Genomic DNA, 18,557 nt, shown 5'->3' with positions numbered 1-18,557 from the left:
TTAATCTGTTAAGAGCTAATCGTTTATTGTACTTTGTTTATTTCTCTCATTTCTTTTTTTGTATAAAGCTGCTGGAAATACAGTTTCCCTGATGGAGTCATTTCAGAGGGATCAATAAAGTTGAGTCTAAGTTTTTATAATTTGTTTGTTTTGCGCGCCCCCTGCTGGCCGCAGGCTGGTAGCTCATTCCTCAAAGACATTTAGAAGTAACAGAACCTCTGTGAGAATAAATACGTTTTTAAGTTTATTAAGTTTAATATCAGCTCAGCGACAGTTATTTATTACAAACATGAATGTATTACAAAGAGGAAGTAAAAACGGACAATTCGGCTGTTTTTAATGGTAAGAATTTACCAATGAATGTAGGAAACAGTTAGTTTCTTGTTTGTACTTATTTTATAATTAATCACAGCCATGTGTTTTTATATCTAAACTATGTTTTTATTATGTAAACTAACATCTAGACTTCAAGGTTTAATTATCCACAGGATGAACTGCTTGGTCACAGTGGCTGAGCTACACGTAAATAAAAGACCCTTGCAAACCACAAAGTAAAATATTAAAAAATTAATAAATTAAGATTAAAATAAAATATGTAAAAAAATAAAAAATCTAGTAAAATAAAATAGTATAAGCAATAAAAATCTACAAAAAATATTTAATGTATGCGAACTGGTAATTTCTTATTTGTAGTTATATATTATTTTTAAAATTTATTATAGGTTTATCCCTCTTAATACTTAAAGCTATATGTTTGCATATATACAAATATATTAATTTACACTTAAACCTTTTTAAATAGCTTTTTTTTTTAAATTTTATTTTATTTGCCACATTCTTGTATTTGCAAATATTTGAATTATTTTGTAAGTGGTGACAATTTAGCAAAATGTAAACAAACAAGTAATTTATTATTTATTATTATTTAATTTATCAGGACTTGTTCCCTCTTAATACTCCATGTGTTTGCATATCTAAAATATATTCCTATAATATAAAACTTTTAAGTTATTTATTATTTGACACATTATTGTATTTTAAAATATTTTAATTATATGATTATTTGGTTAATTTAAACAGACAAGTCATTTCTTTTTTTTTTTTAATGTTTTTATTATTGTATAATGTAGAAACATGTTCCCCAATAAAAATTAATTCCTCCTTTTGCCATCCACCCAAATGCATAACCACATAAAAAATCTTAGAAATACTATACAGATGTATAAAAATGTATAAAAATGTAAATAATAATAATAATAATAATAATACATCAAGTGTATATTAATAATATTATTTATTTATTAATTAATTAATATAAATCAATTATGTGTCATATGTTATATTATGTATTTTTTACTATTTTATTTTTATTTATTATTATTATTATTATTATTATTGTTATTATTATTATTATTATTATTATTATTATTATTATTATTATATTTAAATGATTATTTTTAATGTTTATTGTTTTAAATGAACCGTGGTGCTGTTCCTGCTGTGGCCACTGGGGGCGGTGTTATTCCTGTAATGATCCGTGTGTGTAATGAGGCCGGTGCGTGTGTTGTAGTTTCCCCGTGTTTGTTTCTCTCCGCTCCGGTACCGGAGCACAGACGGGACCGGTACAGCTCCTTCTCTCCGCACGGTGAGTCCACATCTAACGCGGCATCACCGCCACTGTTCGTTTTTTAACATTTTGGAAGCGAAGTTAACGTGAACTTGATTAGCCATGTAGCTTAGCCGCTGCCTGGGCTAATGTGCATCATTAAGTGAGGACGTGCGTCCATTATCGGACAGCGTCGCAGTATTTCTCTCCTTCCTCACGAATAAACAGCAACACGGAGTCTGTTGACGTTTAAATATGTTAATTGTAATTTTCGCTGGCATTTAGCACCATTCGTGCCTCTGTTAGTTGCCATTTTGATTAAATTGTCCGCGGTGGCCGATAATGGAATCAGGCTTCCCCATCTTCTCATTTAAACCCGATGCGACTCAAGAAAACACGAAGCTTTCATGCATATTTTATATTTGCGGTGTCACACAACACCGTCTTGTGTTTGTTTATTTAATTCATTCATTTCATTCTAGCCGTGAGCCCGGCAGCTGTTAGCATGTTAGCCTGCTAGCTGCTGCTAACATGCTACCTATAATGTAGCTGTGTGAAGCTAAAGAATCATTTTAGCATCATTAAAATCCTCAGAGATCTGAATGAATGCATCTAATTTAGGGACAATAATGTCCAAAAACTGCTATAAAAACTTAACAGATTTATATTTTTTTGCTGCATAAATCTCTTCAGCTCTTTTTTGTTTTTTTACAGATTTTTTTTGCACAATAATCAGATTTTTTGCGCTACTTTATCTTTCACAAACTACCACCTCACTCTCTATATTTTATAGTCTTAGCAGTTATGTTATATTACCAATATTTACCTATTTTAATTAGAATTTCCACACTGTATATTCAGAATGTCCTTATATTTCAATTTTTCTCTATATATTTTTCTTTTGTCTTTTTAAAACTACTAAAAATTCAACCCTTTAAATATTTGATAAATAGTTTGATGACATAATATTCATTATTTTCCGTAAAAACTAATGTTTTGAGACTGAGGGATTTATTTATTTATTATTTATTTATTTTATTGAGATCAGTCTTAAACATGATCAAAATTATCTAAAATATTGACTTGGATGCATTTTTAGTTTTTTTTTATGTAGCGTCAGATTTAAAATTTACCTCAAAATTGTCCCATTGACTTCCATTATAACTACATTTTTTAATCTCTCAGCAGCCGTGACACAATAAAATCATTTATTCTTGAATATTAGGGTTAAATTTATGAGAAAAATCGTATTCAACACTAAAATGTCTCCATTATGGGGCCTATGAATAAAGTGTTTGTACTTGTGTTGTTGAGCTTAGTGGCTATTTTAAGATGTTTGTGTGTTAAAAGCATTTTTTTGGACGTTTTTTGTCTTTAATGACTCTGTGACCAACACAGACGAAATGACGACCAGATAAATGGACAAAAATGTCTCTAATGATGCATGAGGGTTAAAATACTAATGCATCTCCATCTCGTTGGTGCATTAGGATTAAAATAATCCCACTTATTTTATGCATGAAAGTAAGTAAAGCTAATTATTTTGTAAATATTTCATCAGGTTCCTGCAGCTTCAGACTAAGATCAGTGTTTTTACTTTGCATCAAACGTTCACAAACCAATATTCATCCAGTGCACGATCATAAAAACCTTAAAAACTAAGAATATTATCAGTTTTGATGAGCTGAGCCAGAATCTTATAGGATTCAGCTTCTTATTAGAAACCATTGAAGTTTAGATTTCATTTTGTCATCACCTGCTGCAGCAAAGATTGATATTGATTAAGATACGTTAATAATTTTACAAACTTCTTGACTCAAATAAACGTCCCAATATTGATTCGAAGCATGAAAGTTGAACCAGGACTCTTCTCGCAGTGAAATCAGTTGAACCGTTGACATAAATTGACCAAATTCAGACTCTACGGGCAGGAAATTGAGATGTTTTGAGACGTTTTTGAGACGTTTTTAGACGTTTTGAGTCGTTTTGAGACGTTTTTGAGGCGTTTTGAGATGTTTTGAGGTGCGTTCAAGCTCGTCACATCCGTTTCTACACCTGTAAGCAGTTGAACCGTTGACATAAATTGACCAAATTCAGACTCCACGGGCTGGAAATCGAGATGTTTTGAGGCGTTTTGAGGCGTTTTGAGACGTTTTGAGGCGTTTTGAGACGTTTTGAGATGCGTTCAAGCTCGTCACATACGTTTCTACACCTGTAACTTGTGTAACTGTCGGTTTTATTCCAAACCTGGACGTCGGAGGTTCAGCTGTAGCTGTTTGATTGGTTGTTCAGCTGTTTGTCTCTATGCAGACGATAAATATTTACTACTCCAGGACGTCGCCGTCAACTGAGTCATTACTGACATTTGTTCAAACGTTTCATTAAAATACTGGTTGTGAAGGCACAAAAAAAACAAAAACAAAACTGAGCCGTGATCCGCTTTGACGTAGATATTTGCTTTATTCATGAGGTTGTAGGTGGTGTTGAGTCATGCAAATTCTTATTTTCTGTAAACAGTCTGGTGCAGAGCAGAGGGGGATGTGGGCTGTAGACGCCACACTGACTATTACAGGGAGTTAAATGTGGAATAAGGATGATCTGTGCAGATTCCCAGTCGTCTAAGTCGTGGTAGATTCACAAAACAAGCCGATTAGAAGCAGATTCATTCAAATATTCAGTTTTTTAAATGACTCGAATGATCCACAAGAGGGAAAGTGTTTGGTCAGAGAAGCTAAAAAAGAAAAACTCTTAAGAAGCAGAAAGGTAAAATAAGATGGTTCAGCCCGTAGACACTATTAACATTCATCTTATTCACCTTATAAACCACGGAGGTAAAACTTAACGAGGAGCGAAGTCGTGAGAGAAATTCTGCAGACGAGCGACCGGATCCAAAATGGCTCCTGGTGTTTGAGGTGTTTTAAACCGGAGAGAAAGAGAAAGAGAGGACGAGTCTTTTTTATCAGGCAGCCGGAGAAACTGGATCCACGGACGCTCGTCTCTCGTTACCGCGGGCGCTCCGGCAACGGTCTCCATGGAGACGGGCCGGGAGCTGATTGGTCGGTTTGAGGCAGGTGGAGAGTTTCACCTGGTGGTGTTTGACGGACAGGTGTGTTTGTTTGAGGCGTCCATCATCACACGTAAGACGTCCTGGATGTTTGTTCACTAGTTTTAGTCTTTTTATTTTCTTTGGTTGTTTTTAGGAACTAATGTGGATTTTTTTACTTTTTTTTTTTTTTTTTTTTAATTACAAAAAAAGACGGAAAAACTGCTTTTGAAGCTTAAATCTATTTCCAAACACTTGTTTCAAAGAGGGAGAATATTTAACTGCTTTTTAATATTTTTATTATCATAACTATTTATTATCTTGGGAAGAACAAGCAGCATTTGAACATTTCATTTTGAACGTAAAATAAATCAGAAACATGATAAATATTATAAATAACTTGGACCAGAAACACTTTTTCCTCCTCGACGCTTTAAGTTAAAAAACACTGAAATTAAATAAAGCCCACAACGCTAAGAAAAACACCACATTACCTGCGTTTTATTACTGAAAAAATATGCATCAACATTGGTGCAGATTATTCTCTAATATCTTTAATCTAGTTTCTTCACGTCATCGGAAACAGAATAAACATGAAGAGGAAACGTTGCAGAATATTATGTGATTATTGAAAGTTTTAGTTGGTTTATCTGTTACCTGCCACCTTTTAAAGAGCTTTATTTATTTCAAAAAAATTCAAAGGAAAGTGATAAATAAAAATAAATGGATGAAAGAAACATGTAATTTAGTGGAAAAGGAGCAAGAGGTTCAATATTTTACAAAACAGTTTCTAACAAAAAAAAACAACAAAATGTTAATTCTCTGCCGCCATCACATGTTTAAACTTGTGCAGATATTTTAGGATTAAATTCACAATTTATCAGATTTTTTTTTCAGTTTCACAGAAAAAGGCTGAAACCTGCTGATGTTTAAGATCCTTGAATACGATGAAATGAAAAGTTTCTTTCATGGAGACTCTACCACTGAATTCAGAACGAGATGTAAATTAATCTGCTGGTGAAAAACGATCGATATGTCAACACCATGTGGAATATTTCCGTGTCCTAATATGACATTTTATTGTGACTCAGGTATCGTGATAAGTATCGTATTGTATCTCATACTGATAACGTTTTACTGAGTGATGCCACCATCACAGGGCGAGATAAGCGTCAGGAAACAGGAACTTACCCAATAAGAACAGGAATAATACGGAGCAGGAAACAAAAATGTGCAGGAACATCACAAATATGGAGTTTATCCAGTGTTTTTGGAGACTTTTACATAGTTTTTATGTGGCTTTATCTAATTATACGGTTCAAGGAAAGTATTAGAGAGGTGGTCATAATGTTATGGCTGATTTCCCAGTGTTGTATATTTTTACGTCAGTGAAACTGTCCAGAACAATTGTCTGAGGTTGTGACGGATCATTGGTCTGATGAAGAACAAAGGTTTGAATAGTTTCAACAATGACTAACGAGAGGAGCCATAAAAAACATTAATAAACGGGACGTGAAGGAGGGAGGGAGGAAGGGGGGAGGAGGGGGGAGGTGAAGGAGGTGAAGAGTCACTCCTGCTTTATTTGTCCTGAAGACGTCGGGTTCAGTCTTTACATAAGAGACGCAGGGAGGACGACACACCCACTGAACACACTGAGACAAACCAGGACGAGCAGGTGGGACCAGTGTGAGTTCAACCATCCGGACACAAACCAGACAAATGTGGGATTAACAGCCGCTGAAAACTTTCACCGAGGAGGGAAACCTGCCTCTATTTTTATTTTATTTATTTTATTTGTGGACTTTCTGGGTCCAACTTCAGCCGAAAGACCTGAGTTCAGTCCAGCATCATAAACTGAGCCGTAAACGGGAGAAGAGGGAAGTCCTGAAGTTGTGAGTTATCAAACTGTAAATATCATCACGATTTCCTGGAATTAAAAATAAAGCAGCTTTGTTTTTTTTTGTTTTTTTGAGCTAAAACATGACGACTCTGAATGTGCTTCACGAGCTTCATTAGCATCTTTTTTTTAGGAGAGTAAACAGACGTGTTTGCACGGCTCAGAATCAGCTCTAATAACGTCTTTGGTTCGGGCCTTTTTCTGCTTCAGGACGTCTTGAATTCTACCAGTGAACTCAATGAAGAAAATGTCTGGACATGAAACGAGCCCCAAAACACAAGTGGTTCTACAAAAAGAACAGTTAAAGAAGAACAGGATGAACGTTTATTTGTATAAATATAACTCACTGAAGCTACTTCCTTCATTTTATCATGAAACGTGTTCGTACTGTTTCCAATTTCATCAAATATCGAACATCTCAGTTATTATTTGTTATAACACAGGTTCAATTCTGCTAATTTTATTTATTTTTTTGTCTTTTCAACTTCACCTTATTGTTAATCTTTTGTAAACATTCCGTTAGGGTGGATATTGGTTTCAGGATACGATACTTAGCACGATACTGGAGTTACGATACGACAGGTATCACGATATTTGAGTTACGGTACGATACGCGATACTTGAGTTACGATATGATAGGTATCGCGATACTTGTGTCACAATACTTATCACGATACTCGAGTCTTGATTCGATACGTATCACGATACTTGAGTTACGATACAATACGCATCACGATACTGGCATCACAATATGTATCGCGATACTTGAGTTACAATACGATACGCGATACTTGAGTTACCATATGATAGGTATCACGATACTTGTGCTACAATACATATCACTATACTCGAGTTTTGATACGATACTTATCACGATACTTGTGTCACAATACGTATCGCGATACTTGAGTTACGATACGTATCACGATACTTGCATCACAATACATATCACTATACTCGAGTTTTGATACGATACTTATCACGATACTTGTGTCACAATACGTATCGCGATACTTGAGTTACGATACGTATCACGATACTTGCATCACAATATGTATCACGATACTTGAGTGTTGATACGATACTTATCAGGATACTTGTGTCACAATACGTATCGCGATACTTGAGTTACGATACGTATCACGATACTTGCATCACAATATGTATCACGATACTTGAGTGTTGATACGATACTTATCAGGATACTTGTGTCACAATACGTATCGCGATACTCGAGTCTTGATACGATACATTATTCCGATTTTTCGATAATATATTCAATATTCTACGTAGTTCACTGAGAATTTTTAAATGCATCTTAAAATCCACGTTGTTTATATGTAGATCAGGTGACATCAGTGATAATTCATCGTAATTTTGCACTTTCACCAACACATCTTTTTGTTTATGAATTATTTATGTGTAAACTAATAATAATGAGAGAAAAAATAAGTCATGACCTTAATTGATACTAGAAACCAGGAATAAACAAATTATATATTATTATAATATATTATTATATTTCAGTTTCATGTGTTTTTGTTTTTTTTGCTTCTCTTCGTCAACTTTCAGTTGATTCTTTGGGTCATTTTTATGCTGAAATGTAAGAAATTGTGAAGGATCCTAAAACTTTTAAGCATCTTCGAACGCTCATTTCTTCATCTCAGTCGTGTTTATCGAGTTAATCGCGGTCGGTTTGATCCATCAGACGTCTGAAAGCTGCATTTTAATCACTCGTCTCATATAGATCAGTGCAGCTGCAGGAGGACGTTTATATGGAGGCGATAAATAATAGAAGCAGATTTAACTTAATGCTGCAGACTCTGAGGCTAACGTTAGCGTAGCAGGAGAAGCTATAGAGACTATATCCATAAAAACATCTTCTCGTCTCTTTTTCTTCTTCCAGCTCCTGAGGACGATCTTTACCCGACGTCTGTGAGTCCTCGTCCTCGTCTCCGTCCTGGTTCATGACTGACTGACCCTCAGCCTCCGTCCGTCCTCCCAGACTCACGTCCACAGTTTGTACTATGGTAACAACAAACACCCACAAAACCCTCAGAAACGTTTAGTTTTGATGCACATTTTGACTAAAAGTATAAACTAAACCTTCACCTTTTCAGCAAAACTGTTTTATATACAACATACAACAATAAACCTTATATCACTTCATCAATAGTCTGAGCATCATTACAGATAGGGGAATCACAGCCGGTGAAATGGTTAAAAATTAAACTTTTAGTGAGGTAGAAAAGCATAAAAACTAAATATAAAATATACAAATCCTTCACAATTATATAACTAATAACTAGAGCCGTCACGATCTTCACTGCACGGTTATCGTGGATTAAAAAATGTCACAGCGTCAACAGAAACGTAAATAATAACAGCAAAATCCAGGAAATGCATCTTTAACTTTATTTGGGAGACGAATTACACTGAAAATAACAGACAGGAGGGACAGAATTGAGCAAAATATGTGCAAAATAAACACTATAACAAATTAATTTTGTGATTGTGCTTCACATTTATGTTCAAGAAATGACTGAACATCATCTGGTGTCTTTAAATAAGAAAAATAATTTAAATATTTGCAGACAGACGTGAATCATTACTAAACCTTGGACCAGATCTTAAAATAAAAAGACATTTAATGCAATAAACAAACTAACATGGGACAAAACATGATACAGGCTTCAATCATACAACATAGAAAGTTTTCCCAACTTATTTATTAGTTTTAGTTCGTCTCTAACTCCGTCTGCATCCTCTCCCTCCCTGCTGCTGCTCTTCTTCACCTCACAGGATTTGAGCTGTCAGGAGCTCAACAGCGCCCCCACCAAACCGCCTATGTAACACAGTGGTATTCTGTGGCCAGGAGTGGAACTGCACCGATAAATAATATTAAATGAGAGCAAGAGCAGAACATTACAGACATTATTTACACAGTATTATCATATGTGCATTTTGTGTGTTTTTAATACCACAATTATCGTCCATACTGCGTCAGCCCCGACTATAATACTTGTTTCACTCCTCTCTACACACTTTAAAGTGATGTGGCAGTAAAATGCTTGTGTGTGTCCTGGTGCAGATTTTTTTATTTTTATTTTTAATGACACAACATCGGTTTTTCTGCAGAGTGTATGATGTCTGAGAGCAGCGGCGATGGCCTGCAGCAGCGGTCAGAGCAACGCCGAGACTCTGGAGGGCTTCCACGAGGTGAACCTGGCCTCGCCCACCACCCCTGACCTTCAGGTACGGGTCCACATGTCCACATGTCCACATGTCCACATGTCCACTCTCGTTCTTTACTACTGTTTACTGCTGAGTAGAAAGTACAGGTATTTATGTACAAATGTGCTTAGTTATTTCCGTCCTCTGGTGGTTTTAAAGTTGTGTTTGTTTACCTGTAGAACCAAGCAGAGAACCGCCCCCCCGCACGCCACAGCGCCCCGCCCACCTCCCTGTACCGCACCCACTCTCTGGGCCCGCCCCCCGCCGGCCTCCGGACGTCCCTGCGGGCGGACCAGCTCCCGACCCAGCCGGTCTACTCCACGCCGCGCCACAGCCACAATGGAAGGTAACGCGGGTTTATTTCTCTGTTTATTTGTGCTGATTTGTTGTGTAAATAAAGTTTGATTGAACCTGACTGACGCTGTTTCCGTGGTAACGCCGCGGGAGCAGCGTGCCGGGCCTGGAGACGGACTCGTCCGAGGGGAACCTCGTCCCCGGGGAGGACGGGGACGAGTGCGGCGCTCTGAGCGACGGCCTGTCGCGTCTACGCAGCCCGTCGGTGATGGAGGTCAGAGAGAAAGGATACGAGCGGCTGAAGGAGGAGCTGGCGAAGGCTCAGAGGGTAACGAACCAACAACCACCCGGCTGCACCGGCCCTCACCTCACATTAGCGATTCTGCAGCTGGTCAGAGATAATCTGAATAAATTTTTACACTTCTATTCAAAAAGAAGTGAAACATCACGATAAAATAATTTCTTTACAAAATAAAGTTTAAAAACTTTATAGCTGCTAGATGGAAAGAAAAGAGATAAATAATTAAATTCCACGACATGTGGTCACTTTTAGTTTTTAATCCTCAGTAAATAAAAACGAGACCAAAACATAACTCACAAAAATTAGCTTAATTGCAATAGCTAACTCCGGTTAAATCAGCTTAATTATCTTAATTTCAACTGCTAACTCAGGTTAACTTAGGTTAGCTTAAATAGCTTAATTTTAACTGCTAACTCGGGTTATCTTAATTAGTTTAATTTCAGCTGCTAACTAAGGCTAGCTTAATTAGCTTAATTTCACATGCCAACTCAAGTTAACTCAAGTTAGCTTAATTAGCTCAATTTCAACTGCTAACTAAGGTTATCTTAATTATCTTAATATTAAATGCTAACTCCGGTTAAATCAGGTTAACTAAGGTTAGCTTAATTATTTTAATTTCATTTGCTAACTCAAGTTAACTTAGGTTAGCTTAATTAGCTTAATTTTATGTGCTAACTTAGGTTAGCTTAATTAGCTTAATTTCAACTGCTAACTAAGGTTAGCTCAATTATCTTAATATTAAATGCTAACTCTGGTTAACTCAGGTTAGATTAATTAGCTTAATTTCAACTGCTAACTCGGGTTAACTTAGGTTAGCTTAATTATTTTAATTTCATGTGCTAACTCAAGTTAACTCAAGTTAGCTTAATTAGCTCAATTTCAACTGCTAACTAAGGTTATCTTAATTATCTTAATATTAAATGTTAACTCAGGTTACGTTAATTAGCTAATTAACCTAATTTTTCTACATGCAAGTTAACGGCTTCCTGTAGATGTTTCACAATAAGAGCGTTATTAGGTGTTTAATGGCCACTGAACAGTTGGGGCCTCGTAATTTGAATCATAAATAAGTTTGTATTAACAGCGTGATGCATAAAATACAGTAAATTACACTTAAAATTACACAGAAAAACATGTTTTAAAGTATATTTCATTTTCACCGACCCTTTGCAGTTACACCACCGACCACTAGGGGGCCGCGAACCCCCGGTTTTAGAATCACTGCTTTAAGTTATTTTTTTTTATTATTATTATTTGTTTTATTTTAACATCCTCATCAGTTTTTTTTTGTTGCCACCGTTGCTTCGGCTTCATCTTTTCACGTGTTGATTTGCCGGGTTTGTTTTCCCGTGTGCGTGGAAGGAGCTGCTGTTGAAGGATGAGGAGTGTGAGAGGTTGTCTAAGGTCAGAGACCAGCTCGGCCAGGAGCTGGAGGAACTCACCGCCAGCCTCTTCCAGGTCGGTCCACCCCGTCCTCCCCTGTCCCGTCCTCTTCCTGTCCTCTGCTTCCTGTTTCCTTCCTCCTGAGGCAGCGGCCAGACAGAAACCGGACAGAAAGAAACTCTCAAACAAATCTAAAATCATCTCATTTGTTATCCAGAGCGGTTTCCTTTTCTCGCTGTTTGAGTTCAGGACTGAGTCTGTCCGGCCGGCGTCAGATCACATCGTTCCTCCTCCTTCTTTTCCTCCTACGAGGTGTTTGGGTTTAGCTTTTAGCTTTTGGGAGTCCAGCTTTTCTTTCATTTATTCCATTTATCCGTTTTGAAGCTATTTTTTAGATCAGATTTAAAGCTGAGTTCTAATCCAGTGACGTTGCGTCGTGTGGTTGTGTGTTTTTTTTCCAGGAGGCTCATAAGATGGTGAGAGAAGCCAACGTCAAACAGGCCAACGCTGAGAAGCAGCTGAAAGAAGCTCTGGGGAAGGTGAACACTCTCCATCCGATACAGCTCAGGTCTCAATGTTTAGACTTTAAAATGAGAAGACCAGAGTCAGAGGATGAGATCTGATCTGTGCGTTAACATCCGTCCTGGATGAAGGAAACGATGCAATAAACTCAAACAATGGACTCAAGAAATGTATAAATAAACTGTAAATGTTTAGATTTACTCAATATAAGAAAAGTCAACCCAGACGTGTTAATTATAGTCAATAGAGACGTGACCAGCTAAAAAAAAAACCTGAGATTAACATCTGAATTTTTTTTGTTGTTAATCTCAAAACTCTGACTTTTTTCTCCGAATTCTCACTTGAATCTCAGAATTCTGACATTCATCTCATAATTCTGACTTTTTTCTCTGAATTCTCACTTTAATCTCAAAATTCTGACTTTTTTCTCAGAATTCTCATTTTAACCTCGGAATTTTTTTTTCTCAAAATTCTGTAATTTATCTCAGAATTCTGCCTTGTTTTCCTCTGAATTCTCATTTTAACCTTGGAATTATGACTATTTCTCAAAATTCTGTAATTTATCTCAGACTTTTTGTCTCAGAATCCTGACGTTTTTCTCAGAATTCTGACTTTTTTTCTCCAAATTCTCACTTTAACCTCAGAATTCTGACTTTTTTGTCTCAGAATTCTGACATTAATCTCAGAATTCTACCTTTTTTCTCAGAATTCTGACTTTTTTCAGAATTCTCTTTTTTTGCTTTGAATTTTTACTTTAATCTCAAAATTCTGACGTTTTTCTCAGAATTCTCTTTTTTTTCTCTGAATTCTGACTTTTTTCTCCGAATTCTCACTTTAATCTCAGAATTCTGACTTTTTTCTCAGAATTCTCATTTTAACCTCGGAATTTTTTTTTCTCAAAATTCTGTAATTTATCTCAGAATTCTGCCTTTTTTTCCTCTGAATTCTCATTTTAACCTTGGAATTCTGACTTTTTCTCAAAATTCTGTAATTTATCTCAGACTTTTTGTCTCAGAATCCTGACGTCAATCTTAGAATTCTGACTTTTTTCAAATAATTCTGACATTAATCCCAGAATTCTTTTTTATTTACAAGAAAAAAAGATTTTTTCTTAGAACTCTTTTTTTTCAGTCGCCCCTAATCCTCTTCAGTAGAAACCAGCCCGACTTTATGGGACAGAGGATTTATTTTAATATTTGCTACGATCTCAGACATTGATGTCTCCCCCGCAGATCGACGTCCTCCAGGCCGAGGTCCAGGCCCTGAAGACGCTGGTGCTGTCCTCCCCCACCTCCCCCGTGGGAGAGCTCCCGCCTGCGGGGGGAGTGAAGACCCCGTTCAGGAAGGGCCACAGCAGGAACAAGAGCACGTCCTCCGCCATCATGGGGACGCAGCCCGACCCGTCGGCCACGCAGCCCATCGTCCGCGAGTGCAGAGAGGTGGGAGGTGGCGAACAGGAGGAGCTCTGGGAGTTTGTTTGAGATTGTGAAGAGACGATGACGTGAGGTTTTGTTGTTGTTGTTGTTGGACGTGTAGGTGGACAGTCAGCTGTTCGCTGAGTTCAAGGCCTGGAGGGAGGAGCCGACGCTCGACCGGAATTGTTGCTTCCTGGAGAGAGTTTACCGAGAGGACATCTACCCCTGCCTCACCTTCTGCAAGAGCGAGGTGCGCAGCTAACAGTAGCTCCTCCCAGCTAAACGTAGCTCCTCCCAGCTAAACGTAGCTCCTTCCAGCTAATAACAGCTCCTCTCAGCTAAACGTAGCTCCTCCCAGCTAAACGTAGCTCCTCCCAGCTAATAACAGCTCCTCCCAGCTAAACGTAGCTCCTCCCAGCTAAACGTAGCTCCTCCCAGCTAATAACAGCTCCTCTCAGCTAAACGTAGCTCCTCCCAGCTAAACGTAGCTCCTCCCAGCTAATAACAGCTCCTCCCAGCTAAACGTAGCTCCTCCCAGCTAATAACAGCTCCTCCCAGCTAAACGTAGCTCCTCCCAGCTAATAACAGCTCCTCCCAGCTAAACGTAGCTCCTCCTAGCTTCCTAGCCTCCCAGCTAACAGTAGCTCCTCCTAGCTTCCTAGCCTCCCAGCTAACAGTAGCTCCTCCCAGCTTAACGTAGCTCCTCCCAGCTAATAACAGCTCTTCCCAGCTAACAGTAGCTCCTCCTAGCTTCCTAGCCTTCCAGCTAACAGTAGCTCCTCCCAACTAATAACAGCTCCTCCCAGCTAACAGTAGCTCCTCCCAGCTAACAGTAGCTCCTCCCAGCTAACAGTAGCTCCTCCTGACTTCCTAGCCTCCCAGCTAACAGTAGCTCCTCCTGACTTCCTAGCCTCCCAGCTAACAGTAGCTCCTCCCAACTAATAACAGCTCCTCCCAATTAGAAGTAGCTCCTCCAAGCTTCCTAGCCTCCCAACTAATAACAGCTCCTCCCAGCTAATAGTAGCTCCCCCAAGCTAACAATATCTCCTCCTAGCTAACAGTCATAGCATCTTAGCCTCCCAGCTAATGGTGGCTCCTCCTAGATATTAATAGCTACTCGTAGTTTCCTAGCCTCCAAGCTAATAGTAGCTCCTCCCAACTAACAGTAGCTCTCTTAGCTTCCTCTCCTTCCAGCTAACATTACCTACTCCCAACTTCCTAGTCTCCCAGGTAATAGTAGTTGCTCCCAGCTAACTGTAGCTCCTCCAAGCTAAGAGTAGTTCCTCCCAGCTAAGAGTAGCTCCTCCTAGCTAATCATCACAAACCGTTCTCCTCCTCCTCAGCTGGGGTCGGCCATCTTGGAGGCGGTGGAGCAGAACACGCTCAGCGTGGAGCCGGTGGGTTTCCAGCCGCTGCCTGTGGTCAAAGCGTCGGCGGTGGAGTGTGGAGGACCAAAGTGAGACCACACACAAACACAAACACACAAACACAAACACACACTCTTTCTCCTCTTCATCAGGCTTTCACTCCTTCATCTCCATCTTCCCTCAATTTCCTCCTCTAGTGGGCGAAGGGCTGAGCTCGTCACGTAAGTCCGACTCTCTCCCATCAGCATCTTTTATTTTTATGATTATTATTTATTTACTTTTCTTAATCTAAACCCGCCTGACTCCTTAAAATCTCTCTTCCTCTAACTCATAACGTTCCCTCGTTCTCTCCGTCCCAGGTTTATCAGAAAGATCCTGATGAGACGTATCTTGATAAATACCCGTCCCTCCCTTCTTCCTCTCCTCTTTCCCTCCCTCCCTCCACCTCTTGGCGTAGTTGGTTTTAGTTTTCCTCCTGATTAATTAATTACTGAACACGTTCTTCTTCTGTCTCTCTGATAGAAAATGTGCCCTGAGCGGTCAGACCAAAACCTGTAAGCACAGAATCAAGTTTGGAGATTCGTCCAACTACTACTACGTGTCTCCGTACTGTAGATACAGAGTGAGTATCCACACAAACACTGACACGGTAAAGAAATAAAAAGCCTCCATGAGGGGGCGCTGGAGAGTCAGAGGAGAAGAAAAGAGTCGGGTTGAGGTGGACATTATTTCTGATGTCCATCCTGGAGAAACGTCCAGAAGAAAAGGAACTTCAGAACCAACCTGAATCAAGAAGTTTGTTTTTTTTTCAGACCCAAAATCATCAAGTGTGTTCTGCTAACGGCTAATTTAGCTTTTAGACAAATCAGAGATCCCAGCCTCTCAGCTAGTAGTAGCCCTTCATTGCTTCTTAGCCTTTCAGCTAGTAATAGCTCTGCTTAGCCTCTTAGCCTCAAAGCTAAAAATAGCTCGTCTTAGCTTCCTGGTCTCAAAGCTAATAGTAGCTCTTTCTAGTTTCCTAGCCTTCCAGGTAATAGTAGCTCTTTGTAGCTCCCTAGCCCTTCAGCTAATAGCACCTCTTCCTAGCTTCATAGTGCCCCAGCTAATAGTTGCTTTTCATAGTTTCCTACCCTCTCAGCCTATAGAAGCTCTTTCTAGCTTCCGAGCCTCTCAGGTGATATTAGCTCTTCCTAGCATCCCAGCCTCAAAGCTAAAAGTAGTTCTTTCTAGCTTCTTAGCTCTCCGGCTAATACTAGCGCTTTTTAAGCTTCCTTGCCTTTCAGCTAATAGTAGCGTTTCATAGCTTCCCGGTCTCAAAGCTAATAGCAGCTCTTTCTAGTTTCCTGCTAATAGTAGCTCTTTGTAGCGTCGTAGCCTCTCAGCTAGTAGAGCACTTCCTGTTTTCTCTTTCTAATAATAAATGCAGACTACTGCCATAACGAGAAATTTCTTTATAGTCTGTTAGTTTTTGTGGTGCGTTCAGGTACAACTCTGTCGGTTTGTCCTCAAATTGAAACATAAACCTCCAGATGAACTGAGGACCTGCTTCACGTCTCTAAACTGTTTTGTTTTTGTTTTCCTGTCAGATCACAGCGGTGTGTAATTTCTTCACCTACATCCGCTACATCCACCAAGGGCTGGTCAAACAGCAGGACGGTGAGAAACAAACACTTTAACGTAGCATTGAACGCTTCGTTATTGTTATCTACTCACTGCACTTCAGCACATGTGACCTCATTAACTAACTCCAGATGTTTGTCTTGTGTTTTTTTAGCGGAGCAGATGTTCTGGGAGGTGATGCAGCTCCGTAGAGAAATGTCCTTCGCTAAACTCGGCTACTACAAAGACCAGCTGTGACCCACGCACCCTAAGCCCCGCCCCCTCCACAGGATCTTCGGTTTTCCTCCTCCTCCTTCGTTTGTGTGAGTGTTTTTGAGGCTGAGACAGAATCATCATCATCATCACAACAACCGACTGAAGGACTGTGACGTCGCTGTTCTGTGAGCTCCATCATTTCTTTATTCAAACATGTGACACTCCCAAAATGAAGAAGCAGCTATGCCCCGCCCCCTCACCCCTCCTCCCCCTCCCCCAAAAATACTGTCATTAAATATATAAGTGTTCAATTAAAAGTGAAGACAATTTTGGACAGAAGTTAGAGAAAACGAGCCACTTTGTGAGGGGAGGAAACGAAATTTAGAGAAATTAGTTCAAATGTTTTGGGAAACATTCACTGAATAAAGATTCAGGTTTAAATTTTTGAGGAAAGCAAAAAAAAAATGTTTTTTGAAAAATTAGGTTGTCAATTTAGGGGAAATTTATTTTGCTGTTTAAAAGTAAAGCTGTGAAATCTTCAATATTGAGGAGAAAAAGTCGGTTTTTGGGAAATATTTCATATGTAGAGAACAAATTTATAAAAACAAATTCTATTCTTGTAAAAGTCTTTGTAAAATTACAACTTCTTTAGGACTAAAGTCACAAATTCTGACCTTTTTTTTCTTGTAAAATTATTTAATTCTATTTAACCACAATCTTTAAAATATTTTCAAGAAAACAGGTCAATGTTCAAAAGTTTGAAAAGTTAATTTATTCACAAAATAAAGTCACATTATCTCAATTTTTGACTTTTCCCCAAATTTAAATATTTATCTTGTAAAATGAAAAATTGCCTTTTCATTTATTCAATTATCATTAAATGTTCAAATTAGAAACATAAAATTTTGTCCTTTAATTTTGAATGATTCTGTCTCAGAAATTCTCAAATTTCACAAGATTGTTTTCAACTTTTTCTTTGTTCTAACTTTATTCTGGAAATTTAAATGTTCTCATAAAATTATCTCCAAATATAAGACTGGGATTTAATTTTCTAAATATTGAACTTCGTCCTAAAATGTACATATTTTTCAAATTAATTTACATATTTTCAAGATATAAATTTAAACTTGTGACTTTATTCTTTGAAATATTCTCTAAAATTTGACCTTTTTTGAAAATCCCAACTTAATTTAAAATACTATTTTCTTCCCTCGCAAAACATAAATTAAAAAAAAAAGATGTCCTCCCCTGACAGTGGCTTTTTTTTTCCTCCGTCTAAGATGAAAATAAACACAATGAAGCGTGTCTGTGGAGTTAAAACCATGACCGACGTATTATTTAAGAAGTTAAACCGTGTATAAGCTCCTATTTAATTTTGTTTTTTCGTTAATGATGCAGAGATAATCAGAAAGTTTTTTTCTTTCTTTTAGAGTTTGTGGTGGTCGTTTATTTTATTTTGTTGTCGGAAACATTTCAGATTCACAATGAAAAACACTAAAATCTCTGAACGTGAGGTTGTGTAGATGCTGACGAGGGGTTTGTGTACATATTGAAGCTGTGTGAATGTCGTTGTGTAAACTTCATTTAAACCTCAACATGTCTCTCCCGGTTTGGTTTAGTGCCTTTTACTCTCAGACACTCTGAAATAAAAACAGTGATACCTCTGGAAACACATGGACT

The 18,557-nt window shown here is 38.1% G+C and overlaps 1 protein-coding gene across 4 annotated transcripts; it reads left to right on the top strand.

The window, feature by feature from the left end:
* The first annotated feature begins 1,512 nt into the window (after positions 1-1,512).
* Positions 1,513-18,553, top strand: LOC124999795 (RAB3A interacting protein (rabin3)). Of its 4 annotated transcripts, none has more exons than XM_047574849.1 (14): positions 1,513-1,645; positions 8,453-8,576; positions 9,685-9,801; positions 9,960-10,126; positions 10,231-10,402; positions 11,738-11,833; positions 12,220-12,297; positions 13,513-13,719; positions 13,817-13,945; positions 15,039-15,151; positions 15,260-15,283; positions 15,585-15,684; positions 16,649-16,718; positions 16,837-18,553. In XM_047574849.1, the coding sequence occupies exons 3-14, from the start codon at positions 9,712-9,714 to the stop codon at positions 16,917-16,919; spliced, it is 1,329 nt and encodes a 442-aa protein (XP_047430805.1). In that variant the 5' UTR covers positions 1,513-1,645; positions 8,453-8,576; positions 9,685-9,711; the 3' UTR covers positions 16,920-18,553. The 4 variants fall into 4 exon arrangements, with proteins under 4 accessions (XP_047430805.1, XP_047430807.1, XP_047430804.1 ...); XM_047574848.1 differs by lacking the exon at positions 1,513-1,645 and adding an exon at positions 6,273-6,541; XM_047574851.1 differs by lacking the exons at positions 1,513-1,645; positions 11,738-11,833 and adding an exon at positions 6,272-6,541.
* The last annotated feature ends 4 nt before the right edge of the window (positions 18,554-18,557 follow it).

The sequence above is a fragment of the Mugil cephalus genome, chromosome 22, assembly GCF_022458985.1.
Source record: "Mugil cephalus isolate CIBA_MC_2020 chromosome 22, CIBA_Mcephalus_1.1, whole genome shotgun sequence".
In the NCBI taxonomy this organism is placed as follows: Eukaryota; Metazoa; Chordata; class Actinopteri; order Mugiliformes; family Mugilidae; genus Mugil; species Mugil cephalus.
The sequence above is the reverse complement of the archived record's forward strand: the minus strand, read 5'-3'. Positions and strand labels throughout refer to the sequence as shown.